Source organism: Falco rusticolus, chromosome 13 (genome assembly GCF_015220075.1).
Source record: "Falco rusticolus isolate bFalRus1 chromosome 13, bFalRus1.pri, whole genome shotgun sequence".
Lineage (NCBI taxonomy): Eukaryota > Metazoa > Chordata > Aves > Falconiformes > Falconidae > Falco > Falco rusticolus.
Window position 1 is genome coordinate 3,225,520 of NC_051199.1, and position 24,798 is coordinate 3,250,317.

At 49.1% G+C, this 24,798-nt stretch overlaps 3 protein-coding genes across 10 annotated transcripts in view; 2 read left to right on the plus strand and 1 right to left on the minus strand.

The window, feature by feature from the left end:
- The first annotated feature begins 1,807 nt into the window (after positions 1-1,807).
- Positions 1,808-16,209, plus strand: LIPH (lipase H). Its single transcript, XM_037407625.1, has 10 exons — positions 1,808-2,062; positions 6,140-6,507; positions 7,207-7,315; positions 7,426-7,527; positions 8,535-8,624; positions 9,736-9,903; positions 10,830-10,925; positions 11,946-12,057; positions 14,148-14,321; positions 15,950-16,209. The coding sequence occupies exons 1-10, from the start codon at positions 2,011-2,013 to the stop codon at positions 16,032-16,034; spliced, it is 1,356 nt and encodes a 451-aa protein (XP_037263522.1). The 5' UTR covers positions 1,808-2,010; the 3' UTR covers positions 16,035-16,209.
- Positions 16,210-16,868: 659 nt separating this feature from the next.
- Positions 16,869-19,055, plus strand: TMEM41A (transmembrane protein 41A). The gene is made up of 5 exons (XM_037406505.1): positions 16,869-17,020; positions 17,099-17,252; positions 17,473-17,634; positions 18,138-18,276; positions 18,615-19,055. Exons 1-5 carry the CDS (start codon positions 16,923-16,925, stop codon positions 18,833-18,835), a joined length of 774 nt encoding a protein of 257 aa, XP_037262402.1. The 5' UTR covers positions 16,869-16,922; the 3' UTR covers positions 18,836-19,055.
- A 1,419-nt stretch (positions 19,056-20,474) lies between these two features.
- Positions 20,475-24,798, minus strand: part of MAP3K13 (mitogen-activated protein kinase kinase kinase 13) — a 79,972-nt gene continuing 75,648 nt past the window's right edge. For 7 of the 8 annotated variants that reach the window (XM_037406499.1, XM_037406496.1, XM_037406502.1 and 4 more), the window contains 2 exons: positions 24,372-24,469; positions 20,475-24,284 (listed from right to left, as the gene is read on the minus strand). In XM_037406499.1, coding sequence (XP_037262396.1) covers positions 24,248-24,284; positions 24,372-24,469 — 135 coding nt within the window. In that variant the 3' untranslated portion in view covers positions 20,475-24,247. Of the gene's footprint in view, positions 24,470-24,798 lie in introns of all 8 variants that reach the window. The other variant, XM_037406504.1, reaches the window with a different exon arrangement.

Here is a 24,798-nt window from a genome sequence, read left to right on the forward strand (position 1 = left end):
CAGGATTTGATGGCAGTGGCGGACAGCATTTCCAGTGCTGACACCCTGGGTATGTTTGCCAATATGTGTACTGTAAACAGTCTAAATTGCGCTAAAATGGTGGTTACTCGAAATCATTATCTTTTTACAAGGAAGAGTCTGCCAGTCCCAGGGTACCACCTGTTGAACTGATAGCCACTTGGATGAGCTATCTCGGGTGGGAAATGGAAATCTGAGGAAAGTGATGCAGAAAAGAAAGAGGTGGGGCGCAGCTTCAGGCAATAAATTATTACCTCTTTTTGTGCTGAGAAGAAAGGCAAGGCCCTCTTGATTTCTTTATCTCATTTTATCTCTGATTCTCAAATGTCTTTTGCAATAGGTAAAAGCCTTCTGTTCATCTTGCATCTTTCACTGTTGGACTGATTCCCTCGCACCATTGGCAGAACTTAGCAAGGAGGAAATATTTTGACAGAGTTTAGGATTACTAGTAGAGGTGAGAAAGGAACTGGAAGGAAAACAATGTTTCGAATTATTTTCTTTTGCCAGTGCATCAGAAAAGGCTCTTTCCTGCAGCTTGCAGACTTCACAGAAGTTTTTTGGTGTCTTTTCTCAGTGTTTATCCTCTCCAAAATAACAAAAAACAACTTTTGCCCGTGTGATTACCACTTGGAATCACAGCATAGCAACATGTCCTGTGAGACTGTGATTGCCAAGCTGCATGAGGATGGAGAGCTTAAGGTGCTTGTGAAAAAATCCTGTGTGTTGCTGGGTGCGCACCTCTGTCTGAGGTGTAATCTATGGCTGCACCAGACAAGCAGCATGCACTTGTCTGAACAAGGAGCTGCAGCCAGCCAGCAAGCAGAGTTAAGGATTAACCCAAGAATTAGCAAAGACAAAAAGCTTAATATGTACAGCATGGACTAAAGAAACAGCTATGCAGCTGGGAACTAATAGTTCAGCTCCTCATTGGATCATCACCAGGGGGAAAAAACAGCCTGTGCTTAATGAGGTGTTTCTGATCCTCCCCATGTTCCCCTTCCCTGGCCTATGTTAGAAGAATTTGCTAAGAAAACATTAGGCAAATCTACCACACAGCTTCTAACCAGCAGCCGTCCCTGCTCTCTCTTCCCCTCCCCCACATCACCCTTTCACAAACTCCCCACCACCCTCATCCTTCCAATTTTGTCACTAGATCTTCCAGCTCTAATTTCAGACTTCCTTTCCTGACAGTTGTCTTTGCATCTGCCATCTTCCTCCTCCCATCCAGCAAGGAAAAAAAGCCTTTCTTACTTGAATTAGAGCTGGATTCATGAGGTTCCAGCAAGTCTGCAAGAAAATGTGTTGGGGATGCCAAACATGAGTGACATCCAAGACAGCAGTTGCTTGGCAGCCCAGTGGAGACCCAGATTGACTCAAACTGGTGTCTTCCCTTTGTCACAACAGTGCTGTGCATCTGCCTCCTGCCTGAGGCGAGAGGGTCTTGTAGGTTAGAAGGGATGCTGGGCCACAGTGGTCCGGAGAGCCAGAGGGACACGGGACAGTAGGCATTGTCACGAATGCTGCCAGTGTAGGGCCCTGGTGAAACCAAGTGCTGGCCCTGCCCATGTGCTTATCAACTTGCAGTGACACCTACGATCTTCTCTGCCTTCTGACATTCTTTGCAAAAGATAAACAGACACGCAATGATTTCCTTAGTTTCAACACGTGTAGTCAAAGTGCTACTTACAGCGTGATCCGAAACCCTTTGTGTCTTTGATTAGTCATTCCTCAGGTCAAACTATATTTAAAATAAGGAAACCTGGTAGAATGGAAGGTGCCCCACCTTTTTAAGAAGAAGCTTTAGTTGTATAACTAAAGACTGGTCTTCATTTCTTGGCTGGTAACTTCCTCCTCTCACCACACCTACTGTTACAGGAAAAAAAAAAAAAAAAAAAGGAGAGCAAACTGTTGTCAGAGACAGCAGACACATGCCAAAGAAATTGTGGGATCCTTACAAGCTTCTACCCGTAGAAGTTCCATGTGGAAGTCCATATGCTGAGGCTGTGTGTCGTGTTTATCTACCTTTTGTATGGGGTGAAAACAGGTAAGAAATCAACCATTTCTTTTGCATTTTCTTGTCAAATATAACATGCTTTCTGTGCTTTGCAGAAACATGAATATATCTACCCTCTGCATTATAGTTACTGCTTAGGGTTTTTTCTCTAGCATTATTTATTTTGGCAAAGCAAATTGGTTACATGAATGTAGTCAGCTCTAAGAGTTCCAAATGTAAAACCAGAAGTCATTTTTATTATCTTTTCCTCCCTTTGCAAACATTTCTCTTATATAAGTACTATCCACCGACACTGAAAATGTCATTTGAAATCTTCCGAGAAGAATGATTTCTTTTCAGCAGTGTCTTATATGACAGACGCGAAGGATGAATTACCATTTATGAACAATAAGCTTCGTTTGATATCCTCGCAGCCCTATCAAGAACCAACCTGTGTAACAATAAACAAATGTACTGCCTTGTGTTAGCATACACATGGGAGCAAGTCAAGTTACAGCTCTCTGCTTTGTAGGGAAAACAAACAGGATTAAAAAAAAACCAGAACAGTGTTCTTATAAATACTAACTTGTATTTCATCAGGTTCTCTGGAGCAATATTTGGGGTTGTATTTTGCTTAGTTTGTTAAATATGCTGTAGGAAATTAGTCATAAGAAGTGGAAAAAGAGAATTGTGTGAAAAGGCACCAAGGAAACTCAGTGACATACTGAAGCCCAGTTTAAGAGGTAGAGGGCACGATGCTCTTCTCTGTGGAAAAGTGATGGAAATCTTCACCGCTGCTGAGATGTGCTGTGTGGCAGTGAAGCATGTTTACAGCTGGAGACTCATTGATGTGTAAGACCAGTCTGTTGAAACACACTGTAAAATGCCCAGGCAATGTGACAGTGTTTTGAGAGTCAGTGAAACTGCAGAGACACAGAAGCAGCAACATGCTTCTCTGAGGTCCACACAAGGTGTTGTTGGGGTGAGCAGCACCCTTCGCAGGCTCTGTGGCAATACAGTCTCCCAGGGCCCACAGCTAGGACAAGTGCAAATCTGACCAAGTGACCACTGACCTATTGAAGGGAAAATCTGTTGGAACTTCACGTTGCAAGAGGACAGACTGGTGGAGTTAAAAAATTCAGCTGCTATTCTATTCATGTAGGCAGCCTCAAGATCACAGCCCTAGAATTGGGCTGTGCAAACCTGTTGCAAACCCTGCCTGTCCATAGGATGAACATCCTGGACAGAAGGAAGAAAAAGCCTCCAAACACACCATCTCCAAGAAAGGAATAAGAGAGACCAGGGGAATGCAGGCTTTAAGTAGCACTGACTATGGTAAATACCACAGTCTGCCTGGGACCATTCCCATGGCTGCAGCACTCCCACCTGGTGGTATATAACTTCAGAAGATAGATAGATACAGATACAGATATACATCTTCAGAACGAAGTTATTCTGAAGATGCCCCTCCTGCTGCCATAGCACCTCAGAGGCTGATCTCAAGCTCAAGACAAAGATGTCCAGCTCCCCCACAGGAACGTGGGCTTCACAGATTTGTATGCCCCCTGCTACAGATGCTGAGGCATCAGGGCACCTTGCCCGGGAAATTAGTGGTTGCCATCCTATTTTACATATCAGAAAACTGAGCAGAAGGAGAAAAGTGAATTGCCTGAGGCTGTTCAACAAGATAATGGCCAAGGCAGAGCTGGAAGGGAGTTAATGGTACACTGGGGTAATTGCCACATTTATTCACCTTTCCTGAAGGGGTCTGTTGGACACCGGTTTAAGTACAGTGCCAGGGCATAAGTTCCCACCTCATTTATTTGCTTGCAGAGTTAATCTCAATAAGCCTCTTGCCCCATCAGAGAAATCATGTTGGAGTTTCAAAGACACTTCCAGCCCTTTGAGTAGGATTCACTGTGCTTACCAGAATGAAAAGCAAAGCCAGGATAACTGGCTGTCCTCAGCTTTTGTAACACATGGTGGATGAGTCTGGGATACGCACCAGCCTGCCAGAAGAGAAGCTGGCAGGTTTTCCCCCACTATTAGCACTGATCTGATTTTGTTAATCAAAATAGAACAAATCTAACAGACTCAGTGCCGATACAACAAGGCTTTTTAAACAGTTCCTGTGTTAGGTATTAGCAAATGCCAATCAGCTCTTTAAAAGCTCTTCTTTACCAGAAGGTTTGGGCTGTTGTGACAAACACAGTGCTCCTCTGGGCCAGTCTCAGCACCATGCTGGAGATACAGAAACAAATTAAGCAACCAGTGCAATCTTGCACCATATAAAAGGTATTCTTGCCTGGCATTTCTGCCAGTATTACTACACCTTCAGTGGCAGTAAAGATGATTACCAATACTATATAATAATACTATACAATAACTAAAACAATTTCTAGTCATTAGTAAAAAATAATTATATTTGTTTATGTTGCAGTAGCACCTAGAGGACAGTTGTTGAGTTTCACTGTATGCTGGTGCATATCAGCAAAAAAAGATAACTTTTCTCTGCTAGTTAGTTATAAGATCTTCGCGTGAGCAGTGTCATAGGAGAACTCTTGCTGCTGTTTCTCTGGAGCATCTCAGCACTGTAAGAGCAAGACGAGAGCAAGCTGGCCAGGAGACAGCCACTCAGGTCACCTTTACTCTTGCAAGCAGGGCCCAGAGTCCCAGTGCCCCTGGGAGCTCTGAGGGAAGCGTTACAGGCACAACACCCTCAGCTCGGAGGCCACGGATTTCAACGGATGTTCCTTGGGCCTGGCCAAGGGCTCATTTTCCACCACTCCTGTCCCACTATTCATATTTTAGCATAGGCTTTACACAGGAAGGACTCCATGGATCTCAAATGTTAAAATTTATTTCTGAATTTATGGTAGCAATTTAAAATATCCAGTTGGACTTAACTGCAACATCCTTGTAGCCTATTAACTTTTATTTCTCGAGCTCCTGGGGCTTCTACAAAGTAATTAGCAGACCTATGGCAACTAAGCAGATTATTTTATGTGCTGGGCACATAGCAGTTATATGACTCTCACGCTCCTGATTTCCATAGGAGGGGAAATGGGAAAGTTGCTCATGGAAACTGTGAGAGTTTCATCATTTAGAAATTAAAATGCACACAGTATTGGAAATTTGCTGGAGCACAATTAGCTTACAGCTGCAGGTTTTCTAAACCCTTCTGCCTACTGCACAGCCCTTTAAGCAGCAAAGATCAGGAAGATTTCTCTAGCAACTCCAGCCTGAACAATTATTGCAGCCCAGGGCGTATGCGTGGGAGAGAGACACCCTCTCCCACAAGGTTCTTCAATAAGATTAAGGGGATTTGGGGAGAAGGATTGTGAGCCAGGAAAGAGGCTCCAAAACCTGGGAGGGCCTTCGTAAGCAGTGTCTGTCTGGAGACAGTTATTCCATTCCCTGCCAGTACGCTGTTGGAGATTGTATTGGATGCTGAAGGCTCAGCTGGTGTTCTGCTGGAAAAGCAAGGCACAAAGACGGGCTTTCAAATGGCAGAGACCATCCCATAAAGCAGCGCCTACACAAAATTCAGTTACTCTTCAGCTGCGAGTAAAGCAGTACCAGTAACATATCTCAGGCAGTCAAAGGGTGTCCCATTTTGCAGTCTGAAATAGCAGGCTGCATCTGCACGTACCAATGAAGCGCTGAGCTCCCCTCACAACAGCAAGATCCTCTGCAGCTTGTCAGCTCCAGACTGCAGTTACAAACCAACCGCAAGGGCATCTCTTTGCCCTAGAACTTGTCCAGAGCACCCGGGAGTGCTCTCAAACCCATACAGCAACCATTCTGGTTATCAGTCTCTAACATCTTCCTCATGCTAGTGGGATTTTGGGTGAAAGTCTGTGCCATCTCCCAGCTGCTAGTGGAAGCAGCACTGTGCCGTTTCAGGGAATGCTGCTCCAAGAAGGTACACTCGCTGTCTGCTCCAACGTGGCAAGAAAACCTAAGTTTCAGGGTAACTGCAGTCATGAACATGATGGAGAGGAAAGGAGCAGCCCCAACTCAGTTCACAACATATGTTCCTCTGCCTGTGCAGGGCTGGCAGGCAGAACAGGTCAAAGCAAACACATTGGTGCTAACCTCGGGATTGCCACATTGTGCTCTTTTTAGAACCTGGGGAGACATGCCCTGCATTCACAGCTCTCAGCTTCGGCAGCGCTTTGATAGGGACAGAGCTGAAAGTGAAGCTGCTGCTCTACACCAGACAGAACCCAACCTGTGCTGAAGAGCTCAACTCAACTGCCTCCAGGTATCTAGATGTGACCAAGAAAACTACCTTCATCATCCACGGATACCGACTCACAGGCTCTGCCCCAGTCTGGATCCATGACTTGGTACATCTCCTGCTTTCTGTAGGAGACATGAACGTCATCCTTGTGGACTGGAACCAGGGGGCAACAACTCTCATCTACAGTAATGCTTCCAGAAACTGCAAAAAAGTTGCTGAGATTCTGAAGCAACTTATTGATGAAATGTTGGTAAGTTGAATGTTCGCACTATGATAGTCATTAATGCACAGTATGTAAAGGGCACAAAGGAAGTGTTTACAAACAGCAAGATGTATTATAAGGTATTAATACATTAATTTTTGGAAGTGCAGCTATACTGCAGTGCCAAATTCTACCCTCAGACTTGGTATGAGGGTATTTTGTTGCAATATTCAGTTTCCACTCTAAGCCTTTACATTTCTGGACACAAAAGTCTACAGACTTGTTACATGCATAGAAACTACTTCTACTTTCTGCATGTCCAAAGCTTACGGGGATCAGCTACAGCTCACAGCCGCTCTAAGCTGTTGCACAGGCACAGCAAGGATGACGCTGGGTCATTAGCATCGTTGTGTCTGCTAACTCTTTGCAGGAAGCACACGTGAGGCAACTGGAGTGGTACTCATGTGGTCCATGAATACTCGTTCCTGTCCACACTTGCAGTCACGGCCCCTGGAAAATAAAACCATCACCCAAACTGTTCTCATCACAGCTGGCTCAGACACAGGCCTCAAACATGAGCGCTGGCTGTACTGTGGCACTATCAAAGGGGGGAATATTTACAGAATGGAACACATCAAGGGAAAATTTGGGAAAAGTAGGGAGATGCAATTACCTTCCTCCTCCTGATACTTTTTTATGACTTTCAAGTGCCTAAAATCTGTGACCAGAAGTACTTTTAAATCTCAGGTTGACGGAGCATCACTCGACTCCTTGCACATGATAGGAGTGAGCCTGGGAGCACACATCTCTGGCTTTGTGGGACAGATGTTTGATGGTACGCTTGGAAGAATCACAGGTAAGCCCTTGCTCCTGTCAGTCCTTTTTCCTTCAAGGATAGCTGTCCACCGTGAGTGGAGTGAGCTGCAGAGTGCTGAAGGGATGCCACACGCGTGCTTTGCATTGCAGGCCTTGACCCAGCAGGCCCCTTGTACAGAGGAAAGCCGCCCAGTGAGAGGCTGGATCCTACAGACGCACAGTTTGTTGATGTCATTCATTCAGACACCGTTGGTATGTGACATTTCTCCTATTTCCCATCACAAAGAAAGCTAGAGACTGATGGGGGAGCACAGGAAAGTAGGGGCTCTGGCAGGCAGCAGTGCTGGGGGCATCCTTGCTCCTTTGGCCCAGCAGGAAAGCAGTCTCCTTCACTGGTGCTGTGCAGTGCACTCCAGTCCTGTGTTGCTCACACTGTCAAAGGCACTCCCTCAGGAGCTGCTGGTTTGTCTTTCAAAACATGCTGCTGTTCTATAGCAATTATAGCCTCCTGGCCCATGAATTACAAGGACTTAGGCAGACCACCTGCAGCAGTGCAGGAGTGCCCTGTTGCTACTGCAGCACACAGTCCTGCCAGAGCAGCTGCACATCAACAGCACACTGCGGAGCCGGGCTGCCGCCAAGCACGTGCCGTCTAAGAAGGTAGTTACACCACTCAACGCCTTGCACAGCAGATCAGTTATCCCCAACCCCGTGGCTCCCTGAATGATGCTTCCAGTCTTCATCCCACCTCCCCCGGGCTAAACCTTCATCTGAGGGTGAATCCGGAATCTCCCGCAGCCCACTCCTTTCCCAACCACCTTCAAATCCGCCAGCCAGGCCAGCAGCGTGATGCAAGCCCTCCACTCTGCTCCCACAGGTAACCTACCCCTAGCACTTGGCTTTCCCACATCATTGCTGCCTCCTGTCTTCTCCCAGCCCTGCCAAGAAGTTGGACTTCAGCAGCACAGCAATACCCAGTGTTTCACATCCCTTTCCCTCTCCTGCATACAGCAACACAAAAAGCCAAATTTTGTACTGTCACACACAGAGACTTTTTTTAGGTATTTGATACCGTTGCTAAAATAACACAGCTGGGTCACAACCATTTGGCCTGCTGCCTAAACAGATGAATTACATTAATATTCCTGCACAGGCAGGCATCCTAGAGCTACATAACTATTATTTTTCCCAGTTAGTTTCTTATGTTTTCTTCTTCTGCATTTTACAATTTAATATTCCCTGATATTTTCTTTTGTCAGTACTAGGTTACAGAGAAGCATTAGGCCACATAGACTTCTACCCCAACGGTGGGACCAACCAGCCTGGCTGTCCACTGACAATATTTTCTGGTAATTAATTCTGCCTTGAATGGCACAAACACTGACAAAATGTTTCCAATCAGAAAAAGAGGAGGTCAGAGAAACAGCATCACTGCTTAGAAAATACATGAAAACCATATTCTGGGAAAGCTGCGACAGCAATCTCTTCCCAGCATCGATGTGGCACACTGACGTAACAACAGAAGTTTAGCTGATGTGCACCAGGCAGATATATGAGTCAGGGGTGATCCTTCTGCTCTCTGTCAGAAATCCAAATGGGATTAATTTTCCATGCAAAAAGTCATCAGGTAGATTTGTGCCTTCATTTTGTGAGTAGGTTCAGAAAACCCATGGGTTTTTTGTTGGGTTTTTTAAAAAAAATATTACTTAGAACATATATAAAACCCCAAGGACTAGCAATGGCAAGAACCTGTTCAGAAAACAGGTTCAAGATAAACATGGGGTGAGCAGTTATACCAGATCCAATGCACCTTTCTTGACAGTGACAGACAGTGCAATCTGGCAAGTACAGCCCTAGTCTTGAATGCAAGAAGGCATTTTTCCTTTCCAGCCTGGCAGCAGAGCTGGTTTTATGAAATCTGGGTGAAGAAGATATCTCACAGAAGAAAAGGCAGTAACATGAACTCAACCCTTATCAGACCCAAGAGAATCTACATAGGAAACCAGCCTGAAACAAAAATCCATAGGAAATGAGGCTTCACTCATTTTGTTATGCCTTTCTAAAGAGTTTTTTACACCAAAATAAAAACCCATGTGCAAAAAACATAAGGCAATATCCAGCTGTCAGGCCTGAGCTCAGAGAGGAGAGAACACCTGAGATGGAATAGGATCCATAGCTGGATCCTCTGGAGCTGCAGCAACAATACAAACAAATACGTTTTTAAAACCAAAAAAGACAAGAACAGTAAAGTAGACACAGGCAGAGCTGAGTGCACTCAAAGGCAAAAGCTAGTGCTCACTAACTGTTCTGCCACAGCCCAGTACTCCCCAGTGCTGTCTGTTGTGTTCAGACTGGTTAGTGACTGTCCACTGGTGTGTCCTTCTTTGCTAGTGCATTAATACTGTTTTCCCAAAGCATGAGGATTGCTAACAAAATATTTCTTCCCTATGTATGATTAAGGATTGCAGTATTTTAAATGTGACCACCAGAGGTCTGTTTTCCTGTTCATGTCATCCCTGAAACAGAGCTGCAATATTACTGCCTACCCGTGTGACTCATACAGAAATTACAGGAATGGCAAATGTACCAGCTGCGAAACTTTTTGGCCTATGCCATGCCCCATCCTAGGTAAGGATCCAGGGAATGTAAACACATCGTGAATGCACATGTCTGGCAGAGCTGCCCATCATTACTGTAACTTGGTATGTGACAAACATTTTGCTAAAGGACTAACACAACACAGTGCTTTGCAAAAGCAGGTAAGTTGTTTCCACTGAGGTTTTTGAGCTGGTCTCCTTCACTTCTGCAGGGGTACAAGCCTCCGCTGCAGGCAAAAGAAGTCTGAGAAGTTTCCCTGCACCTTGTACAGCCATATCACATTATGATCCAGAACACAAATCCACATGTAAAGGATCCAGAACTAGAAAAGCCAAAACAAGTCTTGGGATCTTTACACTACAGTCACAGAAACAATGAAGTCCATTAGTTGCAGAGTTTGAGGGATAGGGGCATGTTCTTGCTAAAGCAGCCTCTTTTCTGAGGAATATTCAGCACAACAAACCCCTCTTGACTCTAAAAGGAATGGCAGAGGGGTGAACAAAGGGTATTCTGGTTTTTTTTGTAACTGACCCACAGAGATGTCCCAGCCTGGATGTGATAGCCCAGCTTCAGGCTGCCATTTCTGAAATGTTGATGCTAAAGCCCCTGACACTTCCAGAAATGAACCTGCAAAGCTAAGGGGGTTGATTTTCATTCTGCACTGCAAAATGAAATCCTTCTTGACCATGGAAATCAGATGTGGAAAATGATCAGTCTTAAAATAAGTGCTGAGCCATAACCAGGCATATTTAGACACTCAGTTGGCTTTAGTTACACCAGTAAAATTAAGCCCTGGTATAAGTCTACAGAGTACGGGATCATGTGCCACAGTACTACCTTGCAGCTGCCAAGCAATATACTATTTCTTAAATACTTGCTTTGTTATTTTCAGCAATTTAGTTGCTTATATACCTATGCAGTAACTCTCTGTTTCATTTTCAAACTGTCATCTATAGGCTATTATGCCCATAAGTGGAAAAGCTATTTAACACAACAGAGCCATCCAGTGACAAGTATGTTTTTTGATACAGCGGACAAAGAGCCGTTCTGCAGTAAGTGACTAAGATTTCTGAGATGATTTTCCTTTGTGTCTTGCCTCCTTCAGCAACAGCCGTGCAGAGATGGTTAGTTGCTGTTGGCATCATAGCCAGCATTTCAGAAACAAAGCCAGTGACTGCTGGATAGAATTGTTCCCATCTGCAGTCTTGCCATTGCATTCCCTATCTGCAAACCTGCCTGGGACTGTGAAAGCCAACGACTCGCTAGAGATGTGCAAGAACAGACTCATCTTGCTTAGGATGCTAGGAGATTTGTTGAGAACATGAAAATGAACCATAAAAGGGTAGTTCCTAAACTGTGTTTCACAACAACACACCATTCTTTTGTGCAAGAAAGAGGTGTGTGGGATTGATGAGAGTCAAAGACATGCTCTGAGCTAAACAGGTAAAAAAGCTACCCTGGGCAAAAGCGAAGGGAACAGGGAAAGGGTCCAGGCAAGGGAGAATCTGTGGGGAAAAAAGGTTTCACAAGGGTTTCTCCTCACCCCCACGATCACTGACTTACCAAGCCATGGGCAGGGATTATGGCCTGAGCTCCAGTGCTGGTCAACAAGTAAATTCAGTGATTTGCCGATCAGAGTGAAGAACGAACAATTCTGCCCTGTGATAGAGAAGACAAATCAAGGATGCCAAGAACAGAAATGAAGGGGTTCAGAGGCGGACAGGAGGAAGAAAAGGCAACCTGAAAGTGAATGGGGAAGGCAGGGAGTGAAAGGCAGCATGCTGAAAGCTATACATGCACCTTGCATGCCACTTGTGTAACCCTCGCTCTAGTGCTTTCCCAGACATCTCTTAATATCTCTGTTAGAAATCTCTGCAAAGGGAGATGGAAGCAGGAAGGAGAAAGAGATTTAAGAGATAAATTGAGGGGGTTATGTCAGATGAGCAAATGGGAGAAAGACATCATCCACCTGCAGCTCAGCTCCCACCTAGGCATGCAGCTGGGCTGGAAAGCAGAGCGAGCGTGCAGAGCGCTCTCTCTCGAGCTCTCGCTCTCTCTCTCTCCTTCCTCAGTTTATCACTACTTTGTGGATATTATTACATGGAACAAGGACACCAGAAGAGGCACCTTCAGCATTGTACTAGCTGATGAAACCGGGAAGAAGGCAGAATCTAAAGTTAATCCGTAAGTCTTACCGATGTGCTGTTCTGTGAATGTTAGCAAACACTTGGTGCAGCTGCACCTGGGAGGAGGCAAGATACCCTCCCCTAATTTCTCTGCTGATACTTGACAGTGTACGTGCTTTCAGGGCTTCCCTGGTGCTATGTGGTTTTCACAGACTCTCCCAGTGCAAGTCGGCTGACAGCCCTGTCCTTTGGTTTGGGCCTTTCTCAGTCATGTAAAGGACTGAAGTGGACAGTCTCAGCCAGTGGCACGGCTGTGCTAGGCTTCCACTAAAGCAGGAGGAAAAACACATCTCCCCCTCTTTCCTTCCCCTTCCAGCTAGCATCCCTTTCCAGCTCCAGGTGCCCAAGACAGCTGGGATGAACCTGGGCTGAATACGTAACATCCAAATCAATTCATTCCACTCACAGAGGCAATTAATGACTGGTGTTTATGTGGACATGCAAATTCCTGACTGATCTAAACACACTTCAGCAAACAAGTCCTGCTCAACTAGTTTTCCCAAGTATCTCTAACTGCATACTCTCTCAGCCCTATCTGCCTGCACCAGAGCAATCTGCATAGCTCCCTGGGGCTGCACAACAGGACTACCCACCCTGCCCAGCCTGCGACAGCCCACCAGGCAGCATGCTTACACACACACATCATAAACACCTTTGACAGGTTAAAACTTGTCCTATTTGTCAGGCCTCCTAACACTTCTACAACACGGCCAGTCATTTTCAGTGTTGCAACAGGGACGTGCTTCCAGTCACATCTGCACTCCTCGCCCTCCATAAGGGCAACCTTAAACTACAGCCATACAGCTATACAAAGAACGTGTTGTGTGGACACAGCGTCCTTGCGAGCAGCCCTGCCGATGTTGCACCGACACCAGTGTGGTTTTCATGCATATCTCAAAGTGGAACTGGCCATTCTGTCAAAAAGGACCAAGGTCTAACCCCAGCCTTGTGAGGCTTCACATCTTTAAGTCTTGTGCTCTCTTCCCATCCTGAGCAGCTGGATTACTCTCTGTTAATTTCAGTCACGGAATCCCAGACTGGTCAGGGTTGGAAGGGACCTCTGGAGATCACCTAGCCCAACCACCTGCTAAAGCAGGTTCTCCTAGAGCAGGTTGCACAGGATCACATCTGGGCAGGTTTGAATGTCTCCAAAGAAGGAGACCCCACAGCCTCTCTGGGCAGCCTGTGCCAGTGCCCCCTCACCCTCAAGGTAAAATAGTTTTTCCTCATATTCAGATGGCAGCTCCTGTGCTGCAGTCTGTGCCCATTGTCCCTTGTCCTGTTGCTGGTCACCACTGAAAAGAGCCTGGCCCCGTCCTCCTGACGCTCACTCTTAAGATATTTACATGCATTGATAAGATCCCCTCTCGGTGTTCTCTTCTCCAGGCTAAACAGCCCCAGCTCTCCCAGCCTTTCCTCATCAGGGAGATGCTCCAGCCCCTCATCATCTTTGCAGCCTTCTGCTGGCCCCTCTCCAGTAGTTCCCCGTCTCTCTTGAACTGGGGAGCCCAGAACTGGACACAGCACTCCAGATGCAGCCTCACCAGAGCAGAGCAGAGTGGGGCCAACACTGCATTGTTTCACACACACTTCTGCTGCATTTGCTGGAAGAGAACTACCAGAAATTTAGTTGGGGGCATTCATACCCCCCAGGTACAGTGCTCCACTTGTAGAGCTACCTCAGCCATGCAGCGCTGTTACAAACAGATCTTTATATACAGCAACGTATTCTGCAAACTCCATGGATGACCCAGTGTTCAGATCTGCACAGCCAGCCTGGTACAGACATCATTTGGGTCTAGTCCCCTCAGGTTCAAAGCAGAAGCACTGTGAGGATTCTGGTTTGGGACTAGAGCAGACAGCATCAGACCTCTGTGTCCCCACCTCCACCCCAAGTAACCAAGTGCACAAGTGGCTGAGCAGGTTCACACCTGGAGACCCGAATCCATACCCCTTTCCTGTAAATCACAAACTAATCATAAGTTCAGTCCTCCTCCCCCGACACTGTTTCTAATATTGTACTGAATACATTAAAAATGGTGCCATTCCCTTGGTGGCTCTCTGACACTTTGTCTGCTTTATCTTTAGAGAAGCTGCAGCTTTTCAGCAGTACAACCGCATCACTCTGCTAATTGGATTCGACCAAGATTTTGAAAATGTAGAAAAAGTTTCCTTGACGTTTTCCACAGGATCTGTCATTGGCCCAAAATTCAAGCTCAGGATTCTCCAAGTGAGGTTCCGGTCACTTACAAGTCCAGAAAGGTAAGCAGAGGTTTATAAAACATTTCTGTGGTTGCAGACTGGACAGAAGTAAACAAATCTCCCAGATTCCTGACCTGGCTGAGTTTGTTTAGAAGAATTAGGTTTATTTCATATTTAATAATTCTTGTACACATATCTTGGGAATAAATTCCACCTTAAGTCCACGCGTACAAACCCCACAGCTGAATACCTACTTCAACACAGAGGTTCTCTTCTTGTAATGGAAACATGTAATTAATGGTCTGACTCTGATGTGGTCTGACTTCTTAACCTTTGGTCAGGAAAATGACCTTTGAGAAGCTGCTCCGGCCTGAACTCTGGGCTGAAGGTAAATGCAACTCTCAGGGAAATACAGATGCCCAGCCTCAAATACACATTTTATATCTCAGTCAATTTCTATGTCCAGTCAGGCAGGGAGATTAATTTACTCCTGGAATTCCAGTAACTGGGAGCTGCTGGCCGCTATGCCCCAAAGCACTGAATACTGCACACAACATCATGAGGTACTGACCAGGTCATTTGCTGATGAGATTTCTACAGCTGCTTCAGTCACCTCATTAACCTCCTCCTGCTCTGCAGTCCTACCCTTAAGCTTCTCCGATTTCTGGGGCACCTTTGGAGGATGGGATCTCTGCCTGAGCTCAGCAAGTACTGAATCTCTCAGGCTGACCTTGTGTGCAAGGACAGTACGTGGACATCAAACCATACCACGCTTTAGATTTGGGCTAAAACAAGGATTGCATATCAGAGAGTCAGAAGGGTCAAGCAAAAAAGGAGAGAGCTGCAGTACGTGTTTCTTTGCAGTTTGTGAAGATCTGCTACCCTTGGCCTTGGAATAAGGAAAAGATTGATAAGCAATCTTTTTGCTAATAAGCAAAGTCCTTCTGCAGCTCCTCCTTGCTGACATTCCCTTTCTCCTGTCCTACATCTCCACAGTCACGTCCAGCTCCAGATCCACAGTCTTTGAAAAAGTAGATGCAAATGCCCAAACATTTCATCAGAGGCTGTCCACCTTCCCCTAGGAGGGGCTGCTACAGGCTACAAGCACAGTTTCACGACTATTTTAACACCATTAAGTAATCAGTCACTGCCACAGGGAGGGATGTCCTGCCCTCTTGTCCTTCTCTGCACCAGGGCTAACGCTAATGTGGCCCCAGGTGAAAGCCTGCGTATTTCCTCTGGTTTTCGGCTGGGCTAGCTCTAGGGCAGACCAGTGCCTGGTCCCAGCTCAGTGGTGGCACAACCCCTAACGCTGGTACCAGGGAACCGGCAGGGACACGCAGGCGAACTGGAAGGACCCACTCGTGTGGTGGACACTCAAGTGTAGACAGGCTTAAAGGGAACCACAAACTCTGCAGCCAACACCTCAGTTTGCTTGCTGGGTTTTGTGTTCTTTTTTCACAAGGAAAAGCAAAAGGTAACATAGAAAAGAATGAAAATACGCTCAAGGTATTTCTGACCTCGGTAAGGCTTACACTGACCCTCACTTGAGGTGGTCTTCAAACCAGTTGTCTTGAGAATGTGACTTATTTTACATAAGCCTCCAGCACGCTGGGAGGCCCGACTGGGGGATGGTACAAGAATGGCTCATTTCTCATTTCTGGCTCATGTTGACTGTTTGTACGCAGACCACATCTGTGCAGGTATGACCTCGTCCTGATGGAGAACACCAAAAAAACCTTCAAGCCCATCCCATGCTGGAGCAGGAGCTAAGACCCCAACACGTTATTTCTGAATGTTACATCTGAACCTGGCTGGCCGGCGTTTCCAGCCATACGGACACTCGTCTGAAAGCTGCCCAGCGCCTCCCGCGCACCAAGCAACAGCGGGGCCCTCCTGCGGGCTGCCATTTGTAAATGGGGCTGTAGAAGTGACACACACAAAAAACCACCCCTACAAAAACCCAAACAAACAACGACAAAAAAAAAACCCAAAAAAACCAAAAACAAAAAACCCCAACAAACTCAAAAACCATGATGGCGTTGTGTGTTTTTGGAGCACCCCTCCATGGTGGGGCAGAGCCGCCTCACCTCAGGGGCCGGGCTGAGCTGAGGGGCCGCACTGAGCCCTCGGGAGCCGGGCTGGGCTGCGCCCTCCGGGGCCGCGCTGAGCCCTCCGGGGCCAGACTGAGCCCTCCGGGGCCGCGCTGCGCCCCCGGGTGCCGAGCCGGGCCGAGGGGCCGCGCTGAGCCCCCGGGTGCCGGGCCGAGGGGCCGCGCTGAGCCCTCAGCGGCTGGGCTGAGCCCTCCGGGGCCGCGCTGATCCCTCAAGGGACCGGGCTGAGGGGCCGCGCTGAGCCCTCAGCGGCTGGGCTGAGCCCTCCGGGGCCGCGCTGATCCCTCAAGGGACCGGGCTGAGGGGCCGCACTGAGCCCTCCGGGACCGGGCTGAGGGGCCGCGCTGAGCCCTCCGGGGCCAGACTGAGCCCTCCGGGGCCGCACTGCGCCCCCGGGTGCCGAGACGGGTTGAGGGGCCGGGCTGAGCCCCCGGGGGCCGGGCCGAGGGGCCGGGCCGATCGCGCAGCACCTCCCCGCGCATGCGCGTCCCGCCGCGGGACGGGGACGGGGGCGGGCGGCCGGCGGCAGCGGCGGCCCCTCCGCGGGATGTGGCGGCGGCTGGCCGGGCTGCTGCTCACCTTCGCGGCCGCCACGGCCGCCCTGTGGCTGCTGTCGGCGCGGCTGAGCGCGGGGCAGGCGCGCAGGTAGGTGCGGGGGCGGCGGGGGCGAGGCGGGCCGGCGCTCCGGGTCTGCCCCCGCCGCTGCCCCGCCGCCTCCCTCAGGCCGCTGCGGTTCCCGTCGGACCTGGAGGAGCTGCGGGAGCTGGCCGAGGCGCTGCGGGACTACGAGCGGCAGCACCGGGGCGCGGCGCTGGCCCTGTTCTGCGCCGCCTACCTCTACAAGCAGAGCTTCGCCATCCCCGGCTCCAGCCTCCTGGTACGGCCGCGCCGGGGGTCGCGGGGGGGGAGGTGCGAGCCCCTCGGGGGGGCCCTTCGGCACCGGGCCCCGACCGGGCGCTGCTGCGGGGCAGGGCCGGGCCGGGGCCGTGCGGGGCGAGCCGGGGCCTGCCGGGGGGGGCGGGTCGGCCCGACGCCCCCGAGGAGCCGGGGCGGCCAGGCTGGGGAGCGCCGGGGTCTCACCGGCCCGTGCCCCGCAGAACGTGCTGGCCGGAGCGCTCTTCGGGCCGTGGACCGGGCTGGCGCTGTGCTCGGCCCTGACGTCGGTGGGAGCGACCTTCTGCTACCTGCTGTCGGGCGCGTTCGGAAAGCAGCTCGTCGTCCGCTACTTCCCGGGCAAGGTGGCGCTGCTGCAGGGGAAGGTAGGAGCGGCCCGGCTCTGCGGCACCCGGCCCGGCCCCGGCTGCCTGGGATGCGCCTAGTGAAAACCGAGCGTGGGCAGGGGATGTGTCCGGCGGGGAAGGGCCTCCTGCCGCCCGGGCTGGGAGCGGGCTGCTCGCAAAGGGGGCCTGTGGAAAATCCCAGATCCCGAGGGAAATCAGAAGTAAGATAACGGATTGATGGGGAAGCCCCTGTGCTCCAGAGCTGCCTCCGCCCATCCTGTGCAGCGTTGTACAGCTGGAGGTGGCTGTGCTATCGCCTTCCCCATCTCTCATCCAGGTCGGATTCCATTTTCACCACTGGCATGGAAGGGGCTGCCTCACCATTAGGCTCCCATATGTACCTAAGGCTGCTGCTTTTCATCAGTTCTGGACTGATGTTACAGCATGTTAGAAGAAAACTTACATTCACTTTAGTGTCATGACCGTTCAGATCTTACTGCTGTCTGAAGAGCAGAAAGAATTTGAAATGTTTCTCTTGGCAGGTAGAAGAGAACAGGAGCTGCTTATTTTTCTTCTTGTTGTTCCTGAGGCTGTTCCCCATGACACCAAACTGGTTTCTGAATCTCTCAGCTCCCATTTTAAACATTCCTGTGTCCCAGTTCTTCTTCTCTGTTCTCATCGGTAAGGCCTGGGGAGACTGTCTGAGGGTGCAGCGTGACGTTGCTTCTCTCCTGGTCACAGAGCCTTGAGCAGTATGCTGAGCTGGGGAAGGCAGAGTGCAAGGCTTATAGCTGTGACTGCCACATTTAACTGTTTGCCTCCATGCTGCCCTTATACTCAGTCATCTCAGAGCATTTTGCAAATATGCGCGCATCACCAATGCAGTAAAGTTTTGAATCGCACCCCATTCTTTCCATTATGAACACAGATCCCTGTGTCTGGCCTTGGGCGGGAGCATATTTGAGCTAATGTTGCAGGGGGGAACACTAACAGACTTTTTTCTGCTCTGATTTTTTCAGGTCTTACACCATATAATTTCATCTGTGTGCAGACAGGAGCCATTCTGTCACAAATCACCTCTTTAGATGCCATTTTCTCCTGGGACACGCTGCTCAAACTGCTTGCAATGGCTGTGGCAGCATTGATACCTGGGACCCTCATCAAGAAATACAGCAAGAAGCACTTGAAGCTGGATGAAGACAAGCATGCAGAGTTACTCAATGGCAAAAAGAGCTTGTGATGGCTCAGGTGCCCCAGATGTTGGGGGATTGCCTCACAAAAGCTGCAGGTCTCTGTTCCTGTGGGTTATGTTCTGCATGCTCTGTGCCACTGTGGACCAAGGACAATTGCAGTTTTTAATTGTTCTTCTCATCTAAGAGGAGGTGTAAGGTTCTTATTTTTAATGGATGTTTAACTGTGCATGTTCTGCACGGAGAGCGCTATACACGGGTTTTGTGAACGCTTTGGTTAATTTGCCTGGTTTGTTTTAAAAAAATCTGGAGACGCAGCCTGTGTCTCCAGGTGTGCCTGAGGGTGTTGCCAGCCCACTGCAACTGTATCAGCAAGGGAAAAAAACCTGAGGAATACTAGCATCCTGTGAGGAGGGCAAATCTAAGAACCCCTTAGTGCCTTTCCAGCTCTTCAACATGGGGGCCAAGCACTGGTCACGCTACCCACCCAAGTCACAGGCTTCCCTTGAGCTCCTGTGAGTCTAGCTTTGTGATTCCTGCTAGTCTCGATGGTGTGACTGATGTGGCAGCAGGCAGCTGCTGCCTGCTCCAAGGCTGAGCCAGGCTAGTTTTCTACCCAGCCTCATCCCTTGGCACCTAGAAGTTCACAGCACAGTGGGCTGTATTGAGCTGCAACAACAGTTATTTTTCACCACCACTCTAGCAGCAGCATTTCCTAGCTCTAGGGCAGGCCCTACTCCCTCTCCAGACCCACACTCATTTAGCATTTTTGGCCTGACAAACCATGCCCTTCTGTGCTGTTGGTACCTGTACTACTGCACCTAAGTTGAGAAAAAATGATGTTTCAGGGTCCCTGCCGTGTCTGTAGCAGAGCCCGCGCAATTATAGAAGACTTCCTCTGATGTTAAGTAAGCACACCCCGCAGCAAAACCATTCAGGATTTGGGGCCAGCTATGAGCTGCCTATGTATCATTCACATGTCAGAACACACAAGACTGACAGACCTCAGAAGCAGTGGCTACTACTCCCCACAAAGACTAAAGGCAGGAGGGGGAGGAATGGATGTGCCTGGCTGGCAGTGATTTGTCCTTGACAAGCACCTTGAACCCTACACATTTGCTCATATATAGGTTTCAAAATAAGCAGGTAGGCTCTGTCCCAGTTGCTGGGGAACAGTAGCCCCCAGGGATGATATAGTGCTCCTCAGTTTTTGGTATTTGCACCTCCTTGCTCTGTTCCCCACGAGCTTGCCCTCCACTTAGATGGTAAAGTAAGCTTTCTGGCATGGATGGGGCAGGTGGGAGACCCCGGAGCACTTGGGAAGCTGACAGTGAATGCTGCATCCGTTTAAGCACCTTCCCCCTCGGCAGGGTTGGAACTGAGTGGGACAGCAAGGAGCCCGGGGGGAGAAGCCATGGTGACAGGTTCAATCCCCCAGCTCACATTGCCAAAATCACTCATTTGACAAGAGCAAAAGCCAGCACTTGGGGACACCTGGGGTGCCTGGTAGGCTACGTGTGTCCGACCAAGCCTCTGCCCCGCTACTTGGAGCTCCCAGTAGTTCCAGTTCAGTTGTGTTCAGAAACAGGTAACAACAAGCTGCTCACTAACATGGTGTCAGTTACTAAAAGGCTTTGTGACATTATCCCAAAGTACATGAGAAACCATTCCCAGATCACCAGACCAGCCTGAGAAGCTTTGAAGTACACTGGCTTTTTATTCCATGCATTGTTTGCTTTGATAGTCATTCTTGTTTCCATCACTGTACACTGTTCAATACAAAAAAAAAAAAAAATCATCAAGTTTGTATCAGGAATCCGCAGAGCAGGGAGGAGAGAGATGAACACTACTGGACAGGGCCAAGATGAAATGGTTACTTAACACGACAGTGGGGAAGGCAACATTCAGCTCTGGGAGAAAAATCTAGGCTAGTGTTCAGGAGCTGTCAGCAGCCATGAGAACTGGATCAGGGTAGTCGGGATGCTGAAAAGGGAACGAACCCACGGTTTACTTCTGTCCCGCAAACGCGGTGTTACTGCGAGAAGGAAGCAGGTCAATGCATGCCTCTCAGCCCCACACCCTGCTAGAAGAGAAAGTGCAAGGAACTGCAGCGGGCGCCCGTGAAGCATCACGTCTGTCTGCTATTCAGGGCAGGTTTCACTAAGCAAAACACCCAAGAGCCCCCCGCAGAACCGGCCACAACTGTCCCAGGAAGGCGGGGGGCTGCTGAGCCGCCCCTGCCCGCACACAGCCGAGGGCACGAGGTGTCTGTGGGGCAGGCTGGGGTTACATCTCCGCAGGTACAGCAGGTACAGGGATATGCGTTTAGGCAAGGGGCCTGCCCTAGTGGCAGCCCCAGAGGGACGCTGCGTAGTAGGCAGCGGTTAGGAGGAGTGACACCGGACCGTAACAGCGTGGTGACCTGGGCATGTAAAGAAACTAGAGCTCAGTGTGGCAGCAAGACAACCCAAAGGGTTCCACTCTGCTTTTCCAGGCCACAGAATGGGCCAGCGTGTCCCCGAGCAAGGACGGGGAGGGATCGGCACACACCCGGGACAGCTGGCCCAGAAGGGTCCCAAAATCCCACACATCAAAGCTTCTATGCTTCTCTCCAAGCCCAGAGGAACTTCATCACCTGGTGGATGAGCTCTAAGCAGAGACCACAGCTACCAACCCCCCCCTCCGGGATCTTTTTGTTAGGGACTAAACCATGGCAGCCTGAATCTCCTGCCTGGAGGCACCGACAGGCCTGTGCCGGGGCAGCTCTGCTCGGGGCCGGTGGCTGCAGGGCTGCCCTAGCACACCGCGGGGCCCTGGGCCGGCACCGTGCTGCCCACCGGCACCGAGCAGCCCTGCCTGTCGGAGCCCGGGAAGCCTGCCACACCTGAGCAGCAGAGCCTCTCCCAGGGCATAAGGCCTGGCATCCTCTCCTGTGGGGGACATCTGATGGTAGATCTCAACCTCTCTTCATGCAATAGTTCAGTCTGTCTCTTTGTGTGCGTATATTATGCGCACACAGTTCTCCACCACTAAATTCCTGCACCCCAGCCTCCTGAGTAATCATCCACACCCACCTCTTCAACACCAAAATATTCCTCACGCCACGACAGCAAAGCCATCGCTGGCCTGCCACCTCCTCCTGGCTGGCTGAGAGACAGAGAACATTTGGGAGAAGTGAGGGGTGGGAAGAGAGGAAACAACAAACAAGCCAGGCAAGAGCTTCGCTTCCCACGGCATTCTGCCTCCACGAGCCACTCGCTCCCTCTCCAGCAGCCTGCTTGGTCCTGACGGGTGATCCACCGGGCAGTGGAACCGCTGCTGGCCACCCCGATTTTGCACCCGCTGCCCAGAGCAATTGCCCTCCTTTCTGCTTGTCCTTTTGGATGCTCTTGCCAGGGGATCTTGTGATGGTTATTCGCTTTGTGATCAATTCAAAGGCCACTCGCTCCCTGATCACCGTTCCCCACCAGCTCAGGGGCTGCCAGCTCTACTGGCAACATGAGCAAATGGCAGCTTCAACCACAGGGAATATCATGGGGCTGACGGCATCCATCCCTCTCAGCCCGGCCCGGACAGGTTCTCTGCCCCAGTATAACAGCATCCTTGGAAATCACGACAGGCAGCAACTACTGACAGCTGCTGAGACCAGCTCTGCTCCCATCCCCCCCAGCGATCAGGGAGAAGGTAACATCACACGAACAGATTACAATTGTGCTAGCGGTGAAGCCAACCTTCTGATCTACAGAAATGATAATAAATAATAAAATAACATCATAACTTAAGATCTGTGTGTAGTCCAGCTACAAAAATTTAAAAATATGGGATAATTTAACTCATACAATACTGCTCTCTGTATAAGTAAGACATTTTCCTTCATTTTGCCGTGAGGCTATAAATTACCACAGTTAAATTCAAACCAATATTTTAACATAAAATGTAAACAAACAAAGCAACAGAAGTACCTGTCCATGGTCCATTCCTGCCATTCATCTCAGGCTGGTGTGCCAGTCTGCAGAGCAGCACCCAGCAGCGCGGCCGTGTGCCACACGCGTGGTGCAGCCGCGCCAGCCGGCACGCCAGGAAGGGCAGAGTGAAAGCTCTTGCAGGGGGACATCAACTAAGGTAGGGGGGGAACCGTGCTCTATCATTTTGTTCTCTTTAAATATTGACTTAGAAGAGTAGTGTTTGAAGGGAAGGCACTATGAGTTCTATCAGAAAACAAATTTTTCTCATCTGCCAATGCCTCGGCCTGCCACATACCAGTTCTATCCTCACTTTCACCTGCAGCGTTTCAGCCTGAAGGAGAAACAGAGGCCTCATGGTACACCCAAGACACAGCTACCATCAGGATTCCCTGTGCAACCTGTTTTGCACAAAGCCTGACATGAAGGGCAGGCAGCTGTTAATGCTTTCAAGAATGTACAGTGAATAAGGAGACGGAGCAGGGCTAATGCTCTTATCTAGGCCAGTGATTCCCAGTCTTCCCCCTCAACACACAGCTCTCTGCTGGTTATCGACGCTGTTGTAGGTGAGAGACTGCTTCTCCGAGTCCAGTACAGGCATCTCCAGTTTCCTCCCCAGAAGAGTGCTCAGGCTCTGCAGAATGTGCTTTCCACGGTTTGCAAGTTCTTGCTTTTCCAACACTGATTTGATTGGTTTCTTTGACTGACTGAAACAGGCAGGAGGTAAGAGGAGGAAGTAAACTGGGAAATGGCACACTGCATCTGAAAGAGGTTTCCCTGCTCAACTGGAGATCGACACTGCCAGAGTGAAGCAAGGATGATGTTAAGAAGTGCTCTTATACCAATTCTCGAGAGGACGAGGTTAGAATACATTTGCAGGATCTCACAACAAAATGCTGATTAAAAAAGAAACTAAAAATCCTTCAAATATAACCCACTATTACATTCCTGGGGATGTATCGACTCAGAAGACCCTGGATGCTAGCACCTCAGTACCAATTTTCTCCAGGAACATGTCCACCTTCTGATTAAAAATGACCCAGCTGGTTATACTGAATATGCTTTGTTCACAGGTTACCCTATAGTAAGGTCTTTTTATGCTTCCTCATTTGATAAGACTGAGTGGTTTAGTTTTCTTGATCTGTTCTCCAATCTTCAGGGCCACGAGGCCTGGTCCCCTGTGAAAGCAGCAAGAGAATCCCCCTGCATTTGTACACAAAGCTGTCCAGGCAGGACTCCCAGGATGTTTCTCTGTAATGTGCTTGCTTTCTGAACGTGGTTTGTTTTTTTTTTTTGTTTTTTTTTTTTTGCAACAAGTCTGTGTGTCTATAAATACAATCCACTCTTTACAGTAAAAAGTGTTAAAATGTCAAAAAAATAAATATCCATGTTACAGTAACTAGATTATTCAATAAAATACATCCCTGCCATTCTTGATTGAAATGCTCAAAGAGAATTAATTTCATTTGGACATTTTCCAGAGATTCGGGTTATTGCAAATCACTCCTGGGGTGGGAAGGAGAAGCATCTTCTCTTCCTGTAAAGTGTGATGAGGGGAATGAAGTGGAATCTCAGGGAAATCAAAATGCCAGTATCAGGAAGCTTTGGGGGAGATATGTATTACCAAGTAGCAGAGCTGCAGGGCTTATTGGTCCTGACCGTGGCATCAGAACACTCCCCTTCAGAAGAGTCACAGTCTGATTCTCCAAACTGTGCTGGGTTCTGCAAAACAAAAGGAAAGGAGGAGACCTGAGCAACATTCTTGTACTGCAGATCAACCACACCATCCCAATCTGTCTCAGCAGACAGGCAAAGGTCACCACCAGCAGAGAAGGAGAGATTGGCAGCGCACAGGAGATAGCAACAGCACACAATCGCCCTACCAAAGGTCACTTGTCTCTCCTCAAACAGGGGACAGCAGAAAAATAGCTGGTCAGAGCGCTACCAAACACAGAGTTACGATAAAATGGGGCAGCAGGCTCCGTCCTACCCCTCCCGAACAATTGAAAGACAATAAAAAGAAGAAAATCATCCGAGCTTCATCAGCAAGA